Source organism: Abrus precatorius, unplaced genomic scaffold, assembly GCF_003935025.1.
Source record: "Abrus precatorius isolate BTA unplaced genomic scaffold, Abrus_2018 Scaffold2, whole genome shotgun sequence".
Taxonomy (NCBI): Eukaryota; Viridiplantae; Streptophyta; class Magnoliopsida; order Fabales; family Fabaceae; genus Abrus; species Abrus precatorius.
Genome location: NW_020874362.1, coordinates 14,433,366 through 14,456,176, shown reverse-complemented (window position 1 = coordinate 14,456,176; position 22,811 = coordinate 14,433,366). Strand labels below are relative to the sequence as shown.

Sequence of the window (22,811 nt, the reverse complement as noted above, 5' to 3'; positions counted from 1 at the left end):
GATTTGCATTTATTGTTCACGATTTAATTCTCTGAAATTTTTGTTTGAATTAATCACAAAACTCCCCTAATCATACAATTTTTTCTGTATAATTGATATTGAAACAATGTGCGTTTACATTCTTGTGAGAAATGACCTAGGTTACTCCCTAAACCGCATATTTGTTTTGAAGAATCTAGCTTAGTTTTGATACCATTACGATGTAGATGTCACCCATCTGCCTAAAACAGTTAAAAATCACGATGCCGTGTAGGTCATAGTTGACAGGTTGACTAAAAGTGCGCATTTCTTGCCAATCAACATGACCTATAGTTTGGAGAAATTGTCAGGTTGCATGGAATACCTTCTAGTATTATCTCTGAAAGAGATCCTTGATTCACTTCTCAGTTTTGGCAGAGTTTTCAGGAAGCTATGGGCACACAGTTGAGGTTGAGTTTTGCATATCATCCGCAGACAGATGGTTAATCTGAGCGTACTATTCAAACCTTAGAAGACTTGTTACGGACTTGTATTATAAAGCAAAGGGGTAATTTGGAGGATTTGTTTCCTTTGGTAGAATTCACTTATAATAATAGTTACCATTCGAGTATAAACATGGCACTATTTGAGGCTCTATATGAAAAAAGGTGTAGAATCCCTATCTGTTAGTTCCAAGAAGGAGTACATTTGATGGTTGCGCTTGAAATGTTGCAGGAAACTAAGGAGAAAGTTGAACTTATCAGAGAAAAACTGAGAGCTACTTAGAGTCGACAAAAGTCTTATGCTAACTGACGTAGAAGACCCTTAGAATTTGAGGTTATGATCATGTATTCCTGAGAGTGTCACACACTATACGTGTGGGGCGAGCATTAAGGGCCAAGAAGTTAACGCCTAAGTTCATAGGATCGTATCAAATATTACATCATAGAGGACCTGTAGATTATGAATTAGCATTATCACCTCAGTTATCAGGACTGCATAATATTTTTCATGTGTCGCAGCTGAGGAAGTATGTTCCTGATCCGTCTCATGTAATCAAGCCTGATGCTGTGGAGATACGAGATGATTTGTTAGTGGAGGTCCCAGCTACTTGTCTTGAGGACACTAAAGTTAAGGAGCTTAGAGGCAAGTTTATTCAATTAGTAAAGGTTGTTTAGGACCCAGTCACTAGTGATGCACATAGGAGTTAGAGGATGAGAGAGTTGTACTCTTATCTTTTCTCTGAGGGATGAAATTTTCGAGGACAAAAATTTATTTTCAGGCGTAGAATTGTCAAGCCTGTAATTTATTATTATGTAATCTTTAATATTTTGTACTTGTTAAATAATTGAAGGATTATTTGGTATTGAAATAGATTTCGATGGAGTTTGAAATTATATTTTTTAGAAAAAGTGAACAGTGTCGGTGAACAGTGTAAAACGCGTGAATAGTACGATGTGAACAGTAATTCTAACATGAATAGTAAGTCGGTGTGAACAGTAACTCCGTCGTGAACAGTACCAAATTTTTTTTCTATAAATAGGGGTCCTTGCAAGAAATTTTCATTTCTTCACACTTCTTAAAGGTTCCAAGGCTATATATCATCATTTTCTCTCATACTAAACCTTCCTAAATTTAGATTTCTCTCCAAAACTGTGATTTTGCGTCTATTCTAAGGGATTTGAAGTAAGTTTCTCTAAGTTTGAAGTTAGATTCACCGTTCATTTCTCTTCTCCTTCTCTTTCTCATAGAAGTTTTTGGTGTTCTTAGGAGAGTCTTCATTCTAAAGCCAAATCTTTAGTGAATCTTGCGTTAAAATAATAATATTCGGTAGATCTGGTGTAAGTCACCGTTTTAAGGCAAGGGGAGCTTACTTTAGCCTATGAACTATGTTTTGATAGTTTGATATGCTATTAAAGAAAGGTTTGAGTTGGTTTTGTTAGATCTTTTGATAAAATTTGAGATATAAAGGATTTAATACTTGAAAGTTATTTTTCTATGATGTAATTGTTGATAACTAATTTAATAACACTGAGATTTGGCTGATTTATTATATAAACTTGACATAACTGAGCAGTTGAAATAAATTTTAGCCATGTTGTATCATGCTGAGATATATGTCTTGCATCATTATAGAGCCGAGTTATACGTTTAGGTGAGTAGACGTATAACAATAGAGCATGCTGAGCTGTGCTGTGCTATGCTGTCTGGATCTAAATACCGGAATAGTTCGCTCCTGGACTGGCTCAGTTCCTTCTGATTACTTAGGCTGTGAAACCAGTTGGAAACCGTTTTCATGTTGTGCATTAGATGGGCTAGGAATGCATGAAGTTGTTGCTGTGAGTAAATATTTTGCTCTATATATATGATTTTATTTTATTTTTGTAATCTCACCCTTGCATTCCTGTCTATGTTATTGTGTACGTGTGTACTGCGATGATTGTACGATGCTACATGAGCAGATGTAGCAAGTGTTACATCTACTTCACAAGCTGAGGGGCCAATGGAGAAATGTTAGAAGCTGGAGTCGAGTAATTTTGCATTAAAGTCCTTTTTCCTTATATTATATTGTTATATTGGATATTTGTTGTAATGAACTTTGTTTTATTTTGAATGAGAAGTTAATTTTATACTTATATTCCTCGTTATTTATCTATATTAAATAAGTAAGTAGTGTAGAAATAATGTTCTTGGTTCCTTACAAAAAGGGGTCGTGATATTTTCTCAACAGTTGCACTAAAAGTGAAATTAACTTGCAAGTGTACTAGTATAGTTGTAGCAAGTTATAAAATCTTGGAATCAAATTTGAGTCCCAAGTATTGTCCTCAGGGAATAGTTTTCTCAAGTATCACTTCACAATTCAACAACTAATTGAGTCTAACACAATTAAATTGGAGTTTGTAACATTCGGAAACAATTTAACAAGTGCAGAATTCAGAAAATATAACAGAACCAGAACTACGAATTTTTGGATTAAAGTAATGTATGAAGTAAAGTTAGGGGTTTACTTCACCAGAACTTCAGTGTTAATTCAATCATGTTCTGAACATTCAAGCATTTGATTAGATTGACAATCAATTTCACAGAGTATTAGTTAAAGGTTAATTCTTTAACCCAATGACCCTAACATTCAACTCAATCACCCTAATTCCTTACGTGAGATTCAATAAGTGTTGCATTAAGAATTAAAAACCACAAGATTGCAAGGTTAAGATGACTTATCCCTAAGAAATCAATAATCTTGGTAATTAAATCATATTTGAGAAACAATTTCAATTTCCATTAATAAAAGCTTCTCATAGTTTAGCAAATTGAATTTTCATCCAATAACTACTTTATTAACAGAATTAACTACTCAATCCAATCCAATATTCAAAGTTAAGATTCAAAATCAAATCAACACTTCCATTTCATATCCATAAATCCCTAACTACAAAGAGCTTAGACAGCCATTTGTTAAGAGATTTAGGCAAGTATACCAAGTTTCGATGTAATATAAAAGATTATTGGTGATGGTCTATTTCGAGGTGTTTAAAAGATTTGTCGTAAATCCTCATCAAAATTTAAACAAATTAATGTAGTACTAGGGTAACCCTAGATTGTCTTCCATGAACATTGGTTATTAATCTTCATTAAACATGTTGAAGGCATTAATTGAACAAGCAATTAAAATAGGGGGTTTTGTGGTTTCAAATCAAAATAAAGAGCAATGAGCAAATGAGTTTAATTAATTCAAACAATAGAAAACAACAATCCTTAGTTCATCCACATAGATTCTATCCTCATTCCACTCAAGATTTAACATTCATCCTTTCTTCCATGAATTAGGTTAATTTAACAAGCGAAAATCAACCTTATGGTCCCAACGAAATTACGCAATTTGTTAGGCTCTAATCTCTCATCCCAAAATTACGCAACCTTAGAATTAAACCTAGGATTAAGCAACCCTTAGTTTAGAATCTCCTTAAAACGAAATTAGGGTTAATTGAGCAATACCCCCCTCATTCACCATTAATTCAATTCAAGAGACAAGGAAGAAGTAATTCATGAAAGAAAGGAATTATATTATCATTAAATTCAAGGAACTCAAGAACCCATGTGAATTCACTAAGGATTACACAAACTTAGCCCTCCATGGAAATGGGGGTCAAAAACGCAATTGGGAAATGCAGAAAACTCATTAACATTAATGTAAAAGCAAGAGAAATGAGAAACCAAACCCTAGGTTGGACCCTTGGCTGTCACCCAAGGTTGCCCTAAGCTCTGGAAAATATTCTAAATTGAGTAAAGAAGAGAAAAAGTTCAAAAAGTGTAAGAAGTCCCTGCCCTAATTTGGTAAAAATCTATTTACACTAAAGCTGGCGCCGCCCAAAGTAATTACTCTCTTTCTTTCATAGTAACCACGCGCAGCATCAGTTGGGTTTTTCCTCTCTGGAGTGATTACTATGAATATTCATAGTAGTTACGCGCAGGTTTGGTTGATTCTGGGCTGCTGTAGTTGTCACTTTAAGCTTTGAAAGTGATCACTTTGGTCCCTTTGCTGGAAGTGGCTTGCTATAGTTGTCACTATCAATATTGAAAGTAGTTACTTTCACCTCAAATTCCTCAAAATCCAATAATTCTTCAAAATAAGCTTGGGGATTCCTGCCATATTATTCAAATGATCAAAATATGTAAAATAAACTATCTAAATTCATGTAAATTAACAAAAAAACTAAGAAAGCTATATTATTTAGCCTAATTGGAATATTCATCTTATTTACACTATCTAAGTCTATTCTTTTCTGTAAAAAGTAATAAATGATTTATAAAAATGTAGTAAAATGTGGACTCATCATAACCCCAAACTTAAACTTTTGCTTGTCCTCAAGCAAACCAAAATTCAAGGACTAAAGTAAAAAAGGTTGGACTTATCCAAAAAAAATTTTCTCAAAATTTTTCTGATCCAATCTTTCAACTCTAATATGCATTTCCTCCATTTCAAAATCATGGAGTCATTCAACAAAGAAAGCATACTCATATCAATCAATTTTATGCAAAGTCCCATACAAGTGAAACAAAAATTCAACAAGGTTCATCATACTTCATACAATGCCAAGAAATTATATGGCTCACAAGGTGGTGTTTCACTCTTCACTCCTCAGTGTTTCAAGATAGGTATTTTTCCTCAATACATGCAAATTTCTCTACCCTACCATATGCTTGCCCATATTCTCAATCTCCTTTGCCTTAATACAATGATTTACCTATCAAAAGGACTTGGTTGGTCACAAATAGGGATAGGTAAGGTTCAATTTGATCAAAGAGGGTCAAAAGCTCAGGTGGGTTTTCAAGATAAGGGAATTCTCTTGAGTGAGTGAATACAACAATTAGAATGAAATGCATCAAATGAGGTAGCCTAAGAGGTTCAAGCATTTTTCACCTTGTTTTTCATCATTTTTTTTATTTTTTATTTTATTATGTGAAGATCTCTTCAATCTCATGGACCTTGCTTCATTTTATTTTCTTTCCTTTTTCATTCTTTCTTTTATGATTTATTGGACTTTGGCAACCACTTTTTTTTTTTTTTTGACATGTATTTTAACATGTATATGTTCACCACCCCAAACTTGAGAGGTTGCTTGTCCTCAAGCAACTACCATCAAATTCAACACCCTAAACTTGGTATTTGCATTCACTCTTGATGTTACTCAAAAGAAATATGTTCTTGATGGAAGAGAAAAAAAAATGTTTTAGCAAACTAAGTTTTGGCAAAAGAAGAGGATGTAATGCAATAAGGTGCAAAGGTGGGCAATGATGAGTGGTTGTGTGTGTGTGTAAAGGAGGCCTCAATCATCTAGATAAAAAATTGCATAATGCATATTAAATTAAGAAGCAGGGCAAGTTCTAGAGAATAGATGCAAAATTACATGAAGCATACACACAGAAAGATAATTAGGGGCTTAATTCTCTACCATGGTAAAAATGGTGATAATTACTTAACATCATGTGAGGATAAATCACCTTGCAAGAAAAGATATTCATCATGGCATAGAGAGAAAATTATTTACAAAAGTAGAGTGTGTTCATGAATTGAATGAAAAATGCAATAAGAGTCTAAGATTGGGATTACAAAATTTGGTTCAATTAAAAGAAAAAGAATAAAAATATATTTTTGTATTTTAATGTATAATTATGCAGGAAAAATGAGGTTAAGAGTATATGAAATAGAGGTAAAGAACTTCACCCCCCTTTCATGAATGATAGTGCCTCAACTTATGGGCAAAAAAATGATGCTCCTCTTGATGGAACTGAGGGCATTCTCTACACAAAGAGATAATAAATTCAGCACCAGCAGAACAAAATAACTCAAACTCAGATAATATATATAAATAGCATGAAAGAGTTAAGTTGTTGTTCAGAGTAGAAGCAGTAAAGGGAAGTTGAAGGCAGGGAAAATAAAAAAGAAAAGTGTACTAATTACAGGGAAATTGGCAGAAAAAATATGTACAATGAAAGATAAGGTTAAATAAATAACAGAAATAAAAGTTTAAGACTATATTGCATCCTCATCAGTGCTGGAAGAGAGGTCATCATCATCAGCTGCATCCGTATCAGTGTCCTCATTATCTTGCCCCTCTGCTGCTGCAACTGGGTCTGGTACTGGCTCACCCTCAGAGCTGTTATCTTCCTCTTCCTCTTCCTCTTCTGCTGTAGGTGTGAAAGGTGGGAGATCATTCTGAACTGCTGCTTGAAGATAAGGGGCTGGGAAGGTGGGGGCATAGTAGATCTGGTCAGCAGTCATTCCCATCTTCTTCCCCATGTTGAGTAACATGGTCTCTACAAGGGTCAGAGCAGCCTTCTGACCAACATGTATAGCATCTTGTCGCAGAGCTATTTCCTTCAGCTGGTCTTTCATTTTAGAAGGAAGGCCTTTCTTCCCTGCAGCTTGGGGAGGTATCTCTGGGGCTGAGCTCTTCTTAGCTTTAAACAGCTCCTTCACCATAGCTGTGGTGATGCAGGGAGCTGCTCTGATTTTCTGCTGATACTCCCCAAAGTCAACTCCAGCATCCTGGCAGAGCATAGTAATGATGGAGAGAAAATCCATGGAGTCCTTCTTCCTAGCTAGGATCTCCATGATGGCATTGCTGATAACATCGCCAACATGGATAGGCATCCCTGTCATGATGGCATAAACTAGCTCTGCCCTCTTCACTGCCAAGGTAGATGAGTGCATGACTGGCATGAAGGAGCTAAGGATGAAGATGCTCCAAACTTTGGCAGGTGGAAGGAGGTGCTTTGTAGTTAGGTTCTTGGGCTGGAGCTTCATGTCAAACTCCCAGTTCTCTCCAGCCTTGCATATTGCTTGAAGGATTGGCTTGTAGTCCTTCTCCTCCAAGTAGCTGAAAATAGTGTAGTCCAGCTGTCCAGGCCTCTTTTCAGGAAGAGGGATGTTGAGGATCCTCTGGATGTTGGCAGGGTTGAAGTCTATCACCTTGCCTCTGACCATGGAATGCCTGTAGGGGAAATCATCTCCCTTAACCCTGAAGGCATTTGCATAGAACTCTTGGGTGATGTCCTTCCACCCATGCCCAGCACATGTGGTGAACAAATTCCACCCCCTTTTCTGGATTTCCTGCTCAAATTGGGGGTAGGTTCCTTTTTGCAGTTCAAAATTCCTGTCCTGCACAATGTGTCGCCTGAGAATATTGGCTTTGAAGAAATTCTCATGGGCCAGGGACCGAAATCTGGGATCATGTGTAGGCTGAGGCCTAGATGAAGAGGCAGCAGCTGTCTTGGCTCTCTTGGCTCTGGGTGCGTTCTTTCTGGGAGTGTTTGACATTAATCTGCACATAGAAAAAGGAATAAATGAGTGATAGTGCATAATTAACCCTGTAGCAAGAATTTCACACCATTTGGAAATGAATGAGAGAAAATGCAGGCAATTTACAGCATTGCTGCAGCAGAAAGTGGCTAATATGATGAATGAAAGTAGTTACTTTGGCAGTGAAGCATGACAGATTAATTTAATTTCACAGCAAATGTGCAGAAATCAGAGAAAATTAAGACAAATCAGAGGGGTTCTGCATGCAAAAGTAACTACTATGCTAGTTGGTAGTAACTACTTTGACAGTGAAACATCAGACAGTTAAACATATGCAGAGTGATCACTATGTGTGAATTATGTCAGTTTTTACAATATTGAAATGATAAAAGTGACCACTATGTGTTACAGGTAGCTACTATGACAGCAATAACAGTTCCAAAATAAAATTCATAATCCATGTGTTTAAAATACAGAACAGCAAATGTCATGTAATGAATTATGGTAATCAAAAGAGGTTCATTTGATGGTCTGGAAAATTTAAACACTGTGCATTTGGATCCAATCAAATGAGTTCTCAACTTCTGAATCAGGCTGTGAAAATGCAGAGAGCATATATAAAATGCAGATGATGAATTCCACTAGATCAGCTAAGGTAAAAAGCATGTGCAGCAAGATGGGTCTAATTTCAAATCAAATTTCCAGAATTCAGAGCAAGTAGTAAGGGAAATTGCAGTTACATGGTAGTGCAACTGAATCAGATCAAGAATGAGTGTATGAAATGATCAGACACAATATATTCACAGAGAGTAGTTACTATGAATATTGATAGTGACTACTCCAGAGCAAAAACACTTCAACTTCAGAAAAGGAAAATGCAATTTGATTTCTAACCATGAGAAGTTGAATTTTAATGCAAAGAAATCATATTCCAGACTAAAACGAACCTAGGGGAAGCAGAATTTCAGCATTACCCACATAGTAATCACTACGAATTATGAAAGTGGCTACCCTAGGGTTCAAACATGGCAATTTGTGCATACTGGATCAAATTAATCACCCTACTAGCTTGAAATCATATAATTATCTTTGCAGAAACTGATTCTAACCAGTAATTTCAACTCAAATTGGTTCTAATTAAAAATCCCCAATTGAAAAATGAAGAACCCTAACTCAGAGAGTGAGGGAGAGGAAATTACCTGGATTGGAGTTCAAATGCAGTGCAAAAGTGTAAGGAGTTGACGTTCAGATGCAAGGAATTTAATTTGAAGGAGTGGGTGCTCAGGAAATTAGGAGAGGAGTGAAAAATTTCTCAGAAATGAAGAGTGAGAGTGAACGTGAAACAGGTCCTATTTATATAAAAATGTTGGGCGTAGTTACTCTCAATAATCATAGTAGCCACACGCAAGGGTTTCAGCAAAAATCGGGTGCGCGTGATTACTATGAATTTTCAAAGTAATCACTCCAGAGGCGCCTTTCTCAGTTATTTTAAAAGAGGTTGCGTGTGGTTACTATGAATATTCATAGTAACTACGCGCATCAAATGTTCAAAAATTAGTTTCTGTAGTGGTTACTATGAATATTCAAAGTAATCACTACAGAGGCGCCCTTCATGTGTATTTTCCCAGGGTGCTGCGCGTGGCTACTATGAATTTTCATAGTAGTTACGTGTAGACCAATGAATTCAAAAACCCTCAAAGTGGTCACTATGAAAATTGAAAGTGAGAACTACAGAGAGCAAAGTCACATACCTTGGTGGAAAGTGACCACTATGGCTTGGGAAAGTGATTACCTTCATGGCTAACTTCAAAATTCTTTCTAGAGTGAATGCTTGGTGCCATGGAAATGATTATTCCTCCCTCTCTACTTGGACTTCCATGAATATATGTACAAATTGAGTCCAACTACAGCAATTTTTCCTCTACAAAAATTATGAACAAATCATCAATCAAATAATGAGTCAAGTGTTAAACAAAATGTTTGTGCAAAATGAACTAAGCAATATGACTAGTAACACAGCTCAAATGAAAGAATGCTTATTGAAATCAAAAGAGAATTAGAAAGTGCTATAAAACTGTGAGTTGCCTCTCACAAAGCGCTTCTTTAACGTCACTAGCTTGACGTTAAATGGAGCTTTCACTCCAAAATAGTTAAAGAATCAAGATCAGCTGGAGGTTGATCTAGGAAAACTTCCTCTACATTGGTCTCAATTGTAGGACTCCCATGGAAAGGCTTTAGGCGATGTCCATTCACTTTAAAAACCTTGTTTGTAGATTCACTTTTTACCTCCACCGCTCCATAGGGAGAAATGGAAGTCACAATGAAAGGTCCGATCCACCTAGATCTGAGTTTTCCAGGCATGAGCTTCAAACGGGAATTGAACAACAAAACTTTTTGACCTAAGAAAAACTCATTTCTTGCTATTTTTCCATCATGAAGGGCCTTCGTCTTCTCCTTATAAATTCTGGAGTTTTCATATGATTCAAGGCGAAGTTCTTCTAATTCTTGCAAGTGCAATTTCCTTTGTTCTCCAGCTTTGTCTATGTCCATGTTACAGGCTCGCACTGCCCAATAAGCACAATGTTCTACTTCTACTGGAAAGTGGCAGGCTTTTCCATAGACAATTCTGTATGGTGACATTCCCAAAGGAGCCTTGTATACTGTTCTATGAGCCAAAAGAGCGTCATCAAGACGCTTGCTCCAGTCTTTCCTATTTGGCTGAACAATCCTTTCTAAAATCTTCTTAATTTCTCTATTGGAGAGCTCAGCCTGCCCATTGGTTTGGGGGTGATAAGGTGTAGATACTTTGTGCAATACTCCATACTTTTTCAGTAGAGTCTCAATGGTTCTATTGTAGAAGTGGGTACCCTGCTCACTAATCAAAGCTTGAGGTACTCCAAACCTACAAAACAAATGAGTACGCACAAAATCTGCAACCACTCTTGAATCATTAGTTCTTGTAGGCTTAGCCTCTACCCAGTTAGAGACATAGTCTACAGCAAGCAAAATATATAAGAAACCAAAGGAAGGAGGAAAAGGACCCATGAAGTCTAAACCCCAAACATCGAATACATCACAGTATAAAATGGATTGTTGAGGCATTTCATGCTTCAAGGTGATTACCCCTCCAGTTCTTTGGCATTTCTCACATGTAGAACACACTTGCCACGAGTCCTTGAAGATTGTAGGCCAATAAAAACCTGCATCCAGTACTTTCCTTGCAGTCTTTTGGGGCCCAAGATGGCCTCCTACAGTGGATGCATGACAGAAATGCAAAATTGATGTAGTTTCTTCCTCAGGAATGCATCTCCTAATCACTTGATCACTACAGAACTTCCACAAATAAGGATCATCCCAAAGGTAATGCTTGGCATCATTCTTGATCTTTTCCCTTTTACTCCTTGGTGCATCTGCTGGAAAAACTCCTGCAACTAAAAAATTTACAACATCAGCAAACCAAGGCAACTTTGAAGTATACAACTCTAATAATTGCTCATCAGGGAAATCATCTTTTAGAGGAGTGAGTTCAGGGACTCCCTCTATCCTGCTTAAATGATCCGCCACCAAATTTTGTGCTCCACTTCTATCCTTTATTTCTACATCAAATTCTTGAAGTAGAAGCATCCACCTTATTAGCCTTGGCTTTGAATCTGTCTTTTTCAAAAGGAACTTAAGAGCAGAATGATCAGTAAACACCACAACTTTTGACCCTAGCAAGTATGATCTAAATTTATCCAAAGCAAATACTATGGCCAATAGTTCCTTTTTAGTTGTGGTATAGTTACACTGTGCAGGATCCAAAGTCCTAGATGCATAATAAATGACATGTGGATCCTTACCAAACCTGTAACATCCTATATTTTGATTTAAATAAAATGAGGTTTGTTAAAGTATAATTGGAATAGATTTGGATAGAATTTATTATTAAAAAAAAAAAAGTGAACAGTAAAACCGCCTATCAACAGTGTCGATGAACAGTAAACCGTGTATGAACAGTGAAACCGCCTTGTACAGTGACGATGATGTCATCAATGACATCAGCATGACGTCATGGCTGACGTACAGTACGCGTACAATCCGTGTACAGTACGTGTGCACAGTGTTTCCTGCGTGAACAGTTACCGCGAATAGTGTTTCCGGCATGAACAGTAAGGCGGTGAACAGTGTTTCCGGCAATGAACAGTAAATTCCGGCGGTGAACAGTAACTTCGAAAATTTTCATTTCTTCACTCCTATCCAAGGTTCTCAAAGGTTCTAAAGTCATATCTCGCCATTTTCTCCCATACTAAACCTCCTAAACTTAGATTTTTCTTCAGATCTGTGATTCTACGTTCGATCTAAAGGATTACAAGTAAGTTTTTCTAAGTTTAAAGTTAGATTTACCGTTCATTTCTCTTCTTCTTCTTCTTCTTCTTATAGATGTTCATGATGTTCTTAGGAAAACCTCCGTTCTAGAGTTAAACCTTCGGTTAAATCCTTGTAAAAGCTCTATTTTGAGGTAAAGGGGGCTTTACTTTATCATTTTGTTATGTTTATTACTTGTATTCTCATAGATCTTGTCATGTATGTGATTATATGTGGAATAATCCTTGCTTTATGAAAAATAATAGGTGAATAGTGAGAATAATTGGCTGTTTATGTGATTTATGATGAATACATGGTGAAAATGTGATATTATGTCCAAATAAGGCATGATAAGGTATATTGAAGATGGTTGATATGATTATATGATTTTGTGATATGAAATATACAAAGAGATGGAAGTTTTATGTTTGAATATATTGTGTTTCATGTAAAAATGATGTGTATTGTTAATATGCCATGGTTTGATGTATATGATGAAAAGTATGTGGAAATATGATGAAAAATATGTGTGAACATGAGAAATGGCATATGTGAACATATGAATATACTCGAAAGAGTATGAGATGGAAAAAGATATGATGTAAATAGTTACAGAGATACACTGGGGAGTGGAAGATGGAGACGATATGGGATATCTTGGGGAAATGCAGGGTAGTGAGTGACATTCGGGATTGTGCACGGAATATTGTGTTCGAATGCACCACATGGCCACACACTCATTTCTCGACTTGACTCCTGACCATTACCTTTGCTAAGGGGCTGTCTATTGCATGCGTTGTATCCGTATTGCATTGGGCCATCCGGCGACTATTTACATGGATGTGTAAGACCTCGGGATAAAGGCATCGGATAACTGTGGCCACAGGGCGCGGTAAGCGCGGATAAAAGTAAAAGAAATTGTGAATCTGTGTAAAGTAATGCGTGTTGAGATGAGAATATTCTTTATATAACCTTGTGATATGTAATGCCATGATGTTTTCTTTAATCGTGATAAGATGTGTTTTGTGAAGAATGTATATGTTATGTATGAGTGGTAGGGTAGAGACTCACCCTTACACAACATTTTTCAGGAAACCAGGTTGAATAGTACCAGGCTCACAGTGCATGGATGGATGAGAACTGCTATAGGACTTAGTTATTTTGAGTTATGTAATGAATATTTTCAGTTCTATAGCGTTCTTTTGAAACAGTTGTAAAACTACTGTTTCTTTTTATTGCTAATGAAAATTCTAGAATCTTTGTTTTTCTAAAAGTACTTATGAATTAATGAAATTTTACTCTATGAACCTTATGTCATTTCCATGTCTGTTTCTATTTAGAGAGTTTTTGAAAGAAAAATTTACTCTACTATTTAACTTTTTATGAAAATTTATTATATATTGAGAAAAGAAATATAAGGCGTTACAAAACCGCTGTGCTAAGACAGCACCCACAGCAAAGTTGGATGCGTCACACATGAGCTCAAATGGAAGTGTCCAGTTTGGTGGCTGAATGATGGGAGTTGTGGTCAAGGCTGTCTTTAGGCAATCAAACGCCTCTTTGCACTTGGCTCCAAACTCGAAATCAATATCTTTCTGCAGTAACTTGGAGAGAGGAAGGGCTATCTTGGAAAAATCCTTGATAAAGCGCCTGTAGAAACCTGCATGGCCAAGAAATGCACGCACCTCTCGCACACAAGAGGGGTAAGAAAGCTGTGAAATGACATTAAGCTTAGCAGGATCTACCTCAATTCCCTTCTCAGATATTATATGACCTAAGACTACCCCCTGCCTAACCATAAAATGACATTTCTCAAAGTTCAGAACAAGGTTAGTCTCTATACATCTTTGTAAAACTCTATCCAAGTTTCCTAAATATGCAGAAAATGATGACCCATATACAATGAAGTCATCCATGAATACTTCAATACAATGCTCAACAAAATCAGAAAATATGCTCAACATGCATCTTTGAAATGTACCGGGAGCATTGCAAAGCCCGAATGGCATTCTCCTATATGCAAATGTACCAAATGGGCATGTAAAAGTGGTCTTCTCCTGATCCTCAGGAGCTATGCATATTTGAAAATAACCTGAGAATCCATCTAGGAAACAGTAGTGAGATTTACCTGCCAGGCGCTCCAGCATCTGATCTATGAAAGGTAGAGGAAAGTGGTCTTTCCTGGTCGCCTGGTTGAGCCTCCGATAATCAATGCAGACTCTCCAGCTGTTCTGCACTCTAGTGGACAGGAGCTCATCCTTCTCAGTCTTCACAACTGTAATCCCTGACTTTTTGGGCACCACCTGCACTGGGCTCACCCATGTGCTATCTGATATCGGGTAGATGATGCCTGCCTGGAGTAGTTTGGTGATCTCCTTCTTCACCACCTCCAATATGATCGGATTTACCCCCCTCTGGGGCTGTCTTACTGGCTTGGATCCTTCTTCCAGCAAAATCCGGTGCATGCACAGGGAAGGGCTGATTCCAGGGATGTCAGCCAAGGTCCAACCAATAGCCTTTCTATGCTTCCGAATCACATCAAGCAACTGCTCCTCTTGGTCCTCATCAAGCTCAGTGGAAATGATCACAGGGAGTTTCTCACCTGTTTCCAAATAAGCATATTTTAAATGCTCAGGCAAGGGTTTAAGCTCCAAGGTGGGAGGCTGCTCAACTAAAGGCAATGATTTAGCACTTTCATTTGAAATGATTTCTGCAACATTTAAACCACAAGGGTTAGATTCAATTAGACTTGTTGTACTCAATGAACCACATTCTAACCCTTTTGATTTTTCAATGTCATTAATGTCAGAAGTTGCAGAATCTAAATCCAGAAAATCAGCAATACAAATATCACACAAAGATGACTTAGTACAATATTCACAAATTTTAGTATCTATGGTATCTATACAATCAGAAAAATCAACGAAAGAGTCTCCTAAAAATTCAGCAAAATTATCATCTATCAAGCTATCAAGAACATCAATGTGAAAAACTGAATGCTCCTCAGGTGAGTGCTTCATAGCATCTAATATGTTGAAGCGAACCACTCTCTCTCCAAACTCCATAGTGAGAGTTCCAGCATGCACATCAATTTTGGTCCTGGCCGTCTTCAAGAATGGCCTCCCCAAGATGATTGGTGCAGCTCCTTTTATTGGCTCTTCTTCTTGCATGTCCAAGATGTAGAAGTCAGCAGGAAAGATCAAGTCATTCACTCTCACCAGAACATCCTCCACAAGGCCGGCTGGATTAGTAGTGCTCATATTTGCTAATTGGATGATGACACCCATGGGCTGCAATGGTCCAAGAGACAAAGATGTGAAGATAGATAAATGCATAACATTAATAGATGCACCTAAATCAAGCATGGCATTATCTATCCTATTGTTTCCTATAATGCAGGGAATAGTAAACGTCCCTGGATCTTTGCATTTCTCAGGCATGGAAGTTTTCTGCCTCTCAAAAAGAGCTGATACATTTCTCCCCATCCTCTTTCATTACCCTTTAGACGCCTTCTATGAGTGCACAAGTCCTTAAGGAATTTGGCGTACTTTGGGATTTGCTTGATAGCATCTAACAAGGGAATATTGACTTCAACTTTTCTGAAAGTATCCAGAATTTCTTTATCAACCTCTTCTTGCTTCTTGTTGGGCTGAACCATTCTTTGAGGGAAGGGAATAGGAATAGACCTCTCCTCCTTGTCTACCACTTTTGGTTGACATGGTGTGGGCATAGGTGCAGGCTGCTCTTGGCTTTCAACTTCTCCTTCTTCACCTTCTGCAGCTAAAATGCAACTGGGATCCTTTTCAGTAGGCATTTCTGGCTCTTGCATCACCTTACCAGATCTCAAGGTAATGGCACTCACATTCTTTGGGTTTGTGACAGTTTATGCAGGGAGATTGCCTGAGCCTTGAGATTGAAGTTGATTAAGGGATGAAGCAAGTTGACCCATTTGATTCTCCAAGGTCTTGATACTTGCTTGAGTCTGTTGCTGGAAGGCTTGACTCTGTTGTTGGAAATTGAGATTACTCATGGTGAGTTGCTTCACAAGGTCTTCCAAAGATGATTCATTCTTTTGAGGTGCAGCGGCTACTGAAGAAGATGCTTGATGGTGCTGTTGAGATGAAGATGATGGATGGTGATGTTGCTGGGCTGAATATGGCTTGCTTTGTCCAGCTTGATGTGGTTGGAAATGGTTGTTAGTTGGTTGGCTAGAGCCTTGATGCTGTGCATTTCCTCCCCACCTTAAGTTAGGATGGTTCCTCTAACCGGGATTATATCTATTGGAAGATAAATCCCAGCTTTGTTGTTGCTACGGCTGCTGAAAAGGAAACTTATTAGCATAAATATTAGCAGCATAAGCTTGAGGATTACCTTCCGAAGATTCAGTTTCCTACAATGTGGGGCAACTATCAGTGAAGTGATCCGTAGATGAACAAATCCCACAAAGCATTGTTGGAATGGATGAAGGTGGAGGTGTATATGCAGTAGAATTCTTTTGAATGGATGCCAACTGTTTTACCATAGTAGCCAACTCATCTAGTTTATGCTCCAGCTTGTGTGAATCTGAAGTTTGAATTTCATTGACACTTCTGGACATAATGGAATTTTGCCTTGTAGCAAACTGTTGAGAGTTAGCTGCCATATTCTCAATGAGGTTTCTAGCGGCTGCGGGAGTCTTGTCAACTAGGGCTCCCCCACTAGCTGCATTGATCATGCTCCTATCCATTGGGTGTAAGCCTTCATAGAAGTATTGGATTAGGAGTTGGTCACTTATCTGATGATGGGGGCAGCTAGCACAAAGTCTCTTGAAACGCTCCCAATATTCATACAAACTTTCCCTCTATACCACATATTTCCTTTCTTATTGAGGCAGCCCTTGAAGCAGGGAAAAATTTTTCCAGGAACAATCTCTTGAGGGTGTCCCAACTTGTAATAGAGCCAGGTGGAAGATAATACAACCAGTCTTTAGCCAAATCCATAAGAAAGAATGGAAATGCCTTCAATTTGACATGCTCCTCAGGCACACCTTGTGGTCTCATTGTAGAGCAAACAATATGAAATTCTTTGAGGTGTTTATGCGGATCTTCACCTGCAAGACCATGAAATTTAGGCAAAAGATGGATTAGGCCAGTTTTAAGAACAAAAGGGGCATCCACATCCGGGTATTGGATACATAAAGTCTGGTAGGTCACGTCCGGTGCGGCAAGCTCCTTAAGTGTCAAGTCATTTTCTGCCATTTCTAAAGGTTCAGAATTTAAAGAATGCAGAGAAGAATATATAGAAGATGGAGAAAATGGTGAAGATGGTTCCTCAATATGTGCAGAATTTTGTCTACTAAGGTTCCTAAGATTTCTATGGAATGTCCTGTCAATTTCAATATCTAGAGGATATAAATCTCTCAAATTTTCTCTGGTCATTCATTAGGAATTGTCTACGGAAATTTGAAAAGAAGTAAACTAATGAAGCAGTAAAAATGCAGGAAAAATTCAGATGACAATTATGCAGAAAAACTAACATCTAAGTGCAGTAAAATAAAGTATTAACACCAAATAGCAAAAACAGAAAGAAATTGCAAACTAGGGAATGAAAATAGGCAACACACAAACACAAATTCTGCAGAATTATGCAGCAGAAACAGGGTAATTGCAGCAAACGAAAATACAGTGTGGTAACTAAAATGCAGAAATCAGAATTCAAACAATATGCAGAAAACAGCAATTGATTCTACCTAAATGCAAGATATCTCTACTTACCTATGAAACTACAACTATATTAAAGTATTCACAATGTAGAAAACGAAAATGAAAACAAAGCAAATAACATGTTTATGAAAAATCAACACCAATGTCCCCGGCAACGGCGCCAATTTGGTGATGGTCTATTTCGAGGTGTTTAAAAGATTTGTCGTAAATCCTCATCAAAATTTAAACAAATTAATGTAGTACTAGGGTAACCCTAGATTGTCTCCCATGAACATTGGTTATTAATCTTCATTAAACATGTTGAAGGCATTAATTGAACAAGCAATTAAAATGGGGGGTTTTGTGGTTTCAAATCAAAATAAAGAACAATGAGCAAATGAGTTTCATTAATTCAAACAACAGAAAACAGCAATCCTTAGTTCATCCACATAGATTCTATCCTCATTCCACTCAAGATTTAACATTCATCCTCTCTTCCATGAATTAGGGTAATTTAACAAGCGAAAATCAACCTTATGGTCCCAACGAAATTATGCAATTTGTTAGGCTCTAATCTCTCATCCCAAAATTATGCAACCTTAGAATTAAACCTAGGATTAAGCAACCCTTAGTTTAGAATCTCCTTAAAACGAAATTAGGGTTAATTGAGCAATACCCCCCTCATTCACCATTAATTCAATTCAAGAGATAAGGAAGAAGTAATTCATGAAAGAAAGGAATTATACTATCATTAAATTCAAGGAACTCAAGAACCCATGTGAATTCACTAAGGATTACACAAACTTAGCCCTCCATGGAAATGAGGGTCAAAAACGCAATTGGGAAATGCAGAAAACTCATTAACATTAATGTAAAAGCAAGAGAAATGAGAAACCAAACCCTAGGTTGGACCCTTGGCTGTCACCCAAGGTTGCCCTAAGCTCTGGAAAATATTCTAAATTGAGTAAAGAAGAGAAAAAGTTCAAAAAGTATAAGAAGTCCCTGCCCTAATTTGGTAAAAATCTATTTATACTAAAGCTGGCGCTGCCCAAAGTAATTACTCTCATTCTTTCATAGTAACCACGCGCAGCATCAGTTGGGTTTTTCCTCTCTAGAGTGATTACTATGAATATTCATAGTAGTTACGCGCAGGTTTGGTTGATTCTGGGTTGCTGTAGTTGTCACTTTAAGCTTTGAAAGTGATCACTTTGGTCCCTTTGCTGGAAGTGGCTTGCTGTAGTTGTCACTATCAATATTGAAAGTAGTTACTTTCACCTCAAATTCCTCAAAATCCAATAATTCTTCAAAATAAGCTTGGGGATTCCTGCCATATTATTCAAATGATCAAAATATGTAAAATAAACTATCTAAATTCATGTAAATTAACAAAAAACTAAGAAAGCTATATTATTTAGCCTAATTGGAATATTCATCTTATTTACACTATCTAAGTCTATTCTTTTCTATAAAAAGTAATAAATGATGTATAAAAATGTAGTAAAATGTGGACTCATCAATTATCGTATCCACGGGGAGTGGTGATACATAAGTAATTTCGGTTATCCCAATTAAAAGTAATAATCCTAAGTATTCACAAATTTACAACTACTATTCATGTGCTTTTGATTAATTGAGTTCATGAAAATTTAGCAAGATAAAAAAATATAAATTTACTACGATAATGAAAAGCAAGGATTAGATTTCATCTATCACTAACTTCGTATTTTAGTAATAATATAATTGTATAATTACCACGGTCTTACAATGCACTCCCCATTATATTCACCCATTGGATTCCTCTCATCTAAGATTCTAAGATATATTTATTAAATGATAATCCCTTATCCAAACAATAAATAATCCAGCATTACTAACAAGAGTTATATAGCATACAACAAATTAAAACCTATTCCTAGAGTTCCAACCTATCATGTGTGTTTACCCTAACTAAGTTCCAAAGTAGTTTCCCAACTCACCCTAGATTCTCGAATCATGAATCATTTCTCGTAGGGTAGAAGCAAGCATTAATATCCAAATAAACACACCCAACACATGGTAAATGAACAACTATATTAATAAACTAAAATACTTAGAAGTTAAGATTACATCCAATTCCCTATGAAGTTCTAGCCACTCATAATGTACCAAACAACAAGAAAATACATGAAAAGAGAATAAAAATTAGTTCTCCAATGGTGTAGTTACTCTTCCACGCTTCTCTTCTTGCCATAGGTTCTCCATAATTCTTCCAAATCATGAATAATCCTTTTTCTTGTGCTTGGGCTCTTTTAATTTGGGGTATTTAATCAATTCTCGCTTGAACAAGGATTTTCTCGCTCAAGCGAGAACTATACTGAAGCGCCCTCCAGTTCTAGTTAACGTCGCCCAGGCGAGATCTTTTGTCGCTCAAGCAAGACTCTCACTCAAGCGATGGTTATCTCGCTTGAGCGAGTGATAAGGACCTTACTAGCTTGGAGAGCTTGAGCCAAGTGGAGGATGATTTGGAGGGACTTTAAGGCCCTATGACTAGGTCAAGTGTTAAAAAGACCAAAGAAGCTTTAGGCAAGCTTACGGCCTAGTAAGTCACCTTGGGCCCAAGCTCATAGAAGGCCATACTTTGAAGACCTATTCCTATTTCTCTTGTATCATTCATGATTTTTAGGTCTCTTAGTGTATTTTGTGACTTTGGACTTTTGCCTTCTTATGTAGTTGGGCCTAGCCCAATGATAGCCATGTCGCAGTGGTATCAAAAACTACTAAATTCCTCACAAAAACATGCAGTTCAGGGAGCAACCTAGGTCATATCTCACAAGGATGCAATTGCACATTGCTCTAATCTCAATTATGCATGAAAGGTTGTATGTTTGGGGGTTTAAATGCAGAAACTGAATTACAAAATTAAAATGCAGAAAATGAAATTATAGAGAATGAAATCGCAAAGAATGAAATCGCAGAGAATTAAATTGCAGAAAACGAAATTGCACAGAATTGGAACCGAAAGTTAAAATCAAAATCCAAAGCACAAAAATCCAAAACTAAGATTGAATGAAAATCGAATTTGTTTAAATCTCTTCTGCACAACAAACAATTAATCAATTGATTGTTATACGATTAAGAACAATGCACAATTCAATCGAACGATGCTTCTATACAATCATAAAAATGTGAGATCGGAAAACAAACTCGGAGCATCAAAAACGTCTTGAACAAATGCGATCTGGACTTTGGCAATGAAATTGAAGGGAGAACATAGCAAAAATCATCTTGATTTTGTAGAATCTTAAACGTCTTTCAGTTGTAATTACAAAGGCATACGAATTCAGAATGGGAAAATGCAAGAAAAGAAGAAGAATGGTAAAAAAAAATGAGAGATTCTATTAGAAGCGGGAAAGGTATTGCAAATAGAAAAATGAAAAAATGAATCAAAAGTCCTTCCCAATCAGCCCCTGATCTCTATAAATACTAATCCTAAAAGAGCAAAAATCGAGTGGGCCAAAGTTGGGCCAAAATTAAATGCAAACGAACTGCAAAACAAAAGCAAAATAAAAACTATACAATAGTCAACTAAAAGTCTAAACTTCTAAAATTCGTAGAAAATAGCTCCGGACTCCAAACAGTACGATCCAGATATCCAAATTAAAGCTCCAGAAGTAAGGAATCCAATGCAAAAAGAATCCGCCAAAAAGAATAACTACAGAAAAAGTTATGGTCAAATTAGTAACCAAAGGTCAGAATAGAAAATATGAACAGAAGTATAGTATTTACGAAAATTCCTAATTATCAAGATAAATGCAAAAACATATTAAATGGAAGAAATAAGGGAATGAAAAGTCATGCAAAGGATGCAATAACACTAAAAATGTGGGAACAAAATATGAGCTATCACCTAATAGCTCGTGTAGCTTGTTGCATATATAAGAGACTTCTCCTTTGTATTATGGTAACTTTGGTTCATTTTTCAGATTTGAAGAAATCTAGTGAGTTTTGAGAAACTCCTTTTTCTCTTAAGTGATCTTGGTAGAGACCTTGAGTTTTGAGAATATAGGCAAGCATATGGTAGGGTGAGGCAAAATGCATGAATTGAGGAAAAACACTTAGCCTGAAACATTGATGAGTGAATAGTGAAACACCATCTTGTGAGCTAGATGATTTCTTTGCACTGTGTAGATTGCATGAAACCTTGCTGAATTTTTGCTTCAGTTTAGACGGACTTTTCTTGAAAATAATTGATTTGGGCATGATTTCTTTGTTGAATGAATCCATGATTTTGGAAACATTGGAAATGTCAATTAGAGTCTGATCTTGGAATGAAAATTTTGAAAGAAAATTTTTGGATAAATCCAACCGTTTTACATGTAACTTTCTTGAGTTTTGATTTGCTTGAGGACAAGCAAAAGTTTAAGTTTAGGGTTGTGATAAATCCATATTTTATTGGATTTTTACTTATCTTTTTAGTGTTCTTTAATAGAAAAAATAGACTTAGGAAGTGTAAATAACATAGAAACACCATTTTGGTCAAATATCATAGTTTCTTAATTTTTGATTAATTTACATTAATTTACATAGATATAATTTACAATTTTGATCATTTGAATAATTGTGCAGGAATTTCTAAACTTATTCCATGGATTTTTAGCATTTGAGAAAGTTTGAGTTGAAAGTGACCACTTTGGATTCCATAATGGACACTACAGCAAGCTAGATCCAGAAGGGCAAACCAAAGTGATCACTCTGATTCCATAGTAGACACTACAAAGATCCCAATTTGAAGAGGTGATGCGTGTAGCTACTTTGGTTCCATAGTAGACACTTCAGGGCAGACCAAAGTAATCACTCTGATTCCAAAGTAAACACTTCAGAGAAGGCCAAAGTCACCCAGTTTTGTGCGTAGCTACTATGAACCCATAATAGACACTCCAGAGAGGGTCAACAACATGGTGACCTACACTTAACCACTATGAAACCATAGTAGCTACTATGGGCAAAAATCTCTGCACTATAAATAGAACTTTAGAAATTAGGGT

At 36.7% G+C, this 22,811-nt stretch overlaps 1 protein-coding gene across 1 annotated transcript; it reads left to right on the top strand.

Annotated features, from left to right (window-relative positions):
• Positions 1 to 594: 594 nt before the first annotated feature.
• Positions 595 to 1,136, top strand: LOC113859500. The gene is made up of 2 exons (XM_027492258.1): positions 595 to 643; positions 796 to 1,136. The coding sequence occupies exons 1-2, from the start codon at positions 595 to 597 to the stop codon at positions 1,134 to 1,136; spliced, it is 390 nt and encodes a 129-aa protein (XP_027348059.1).
• Positions 1,137 to 22,811: the final 21,675 nt, after the last annotated feature.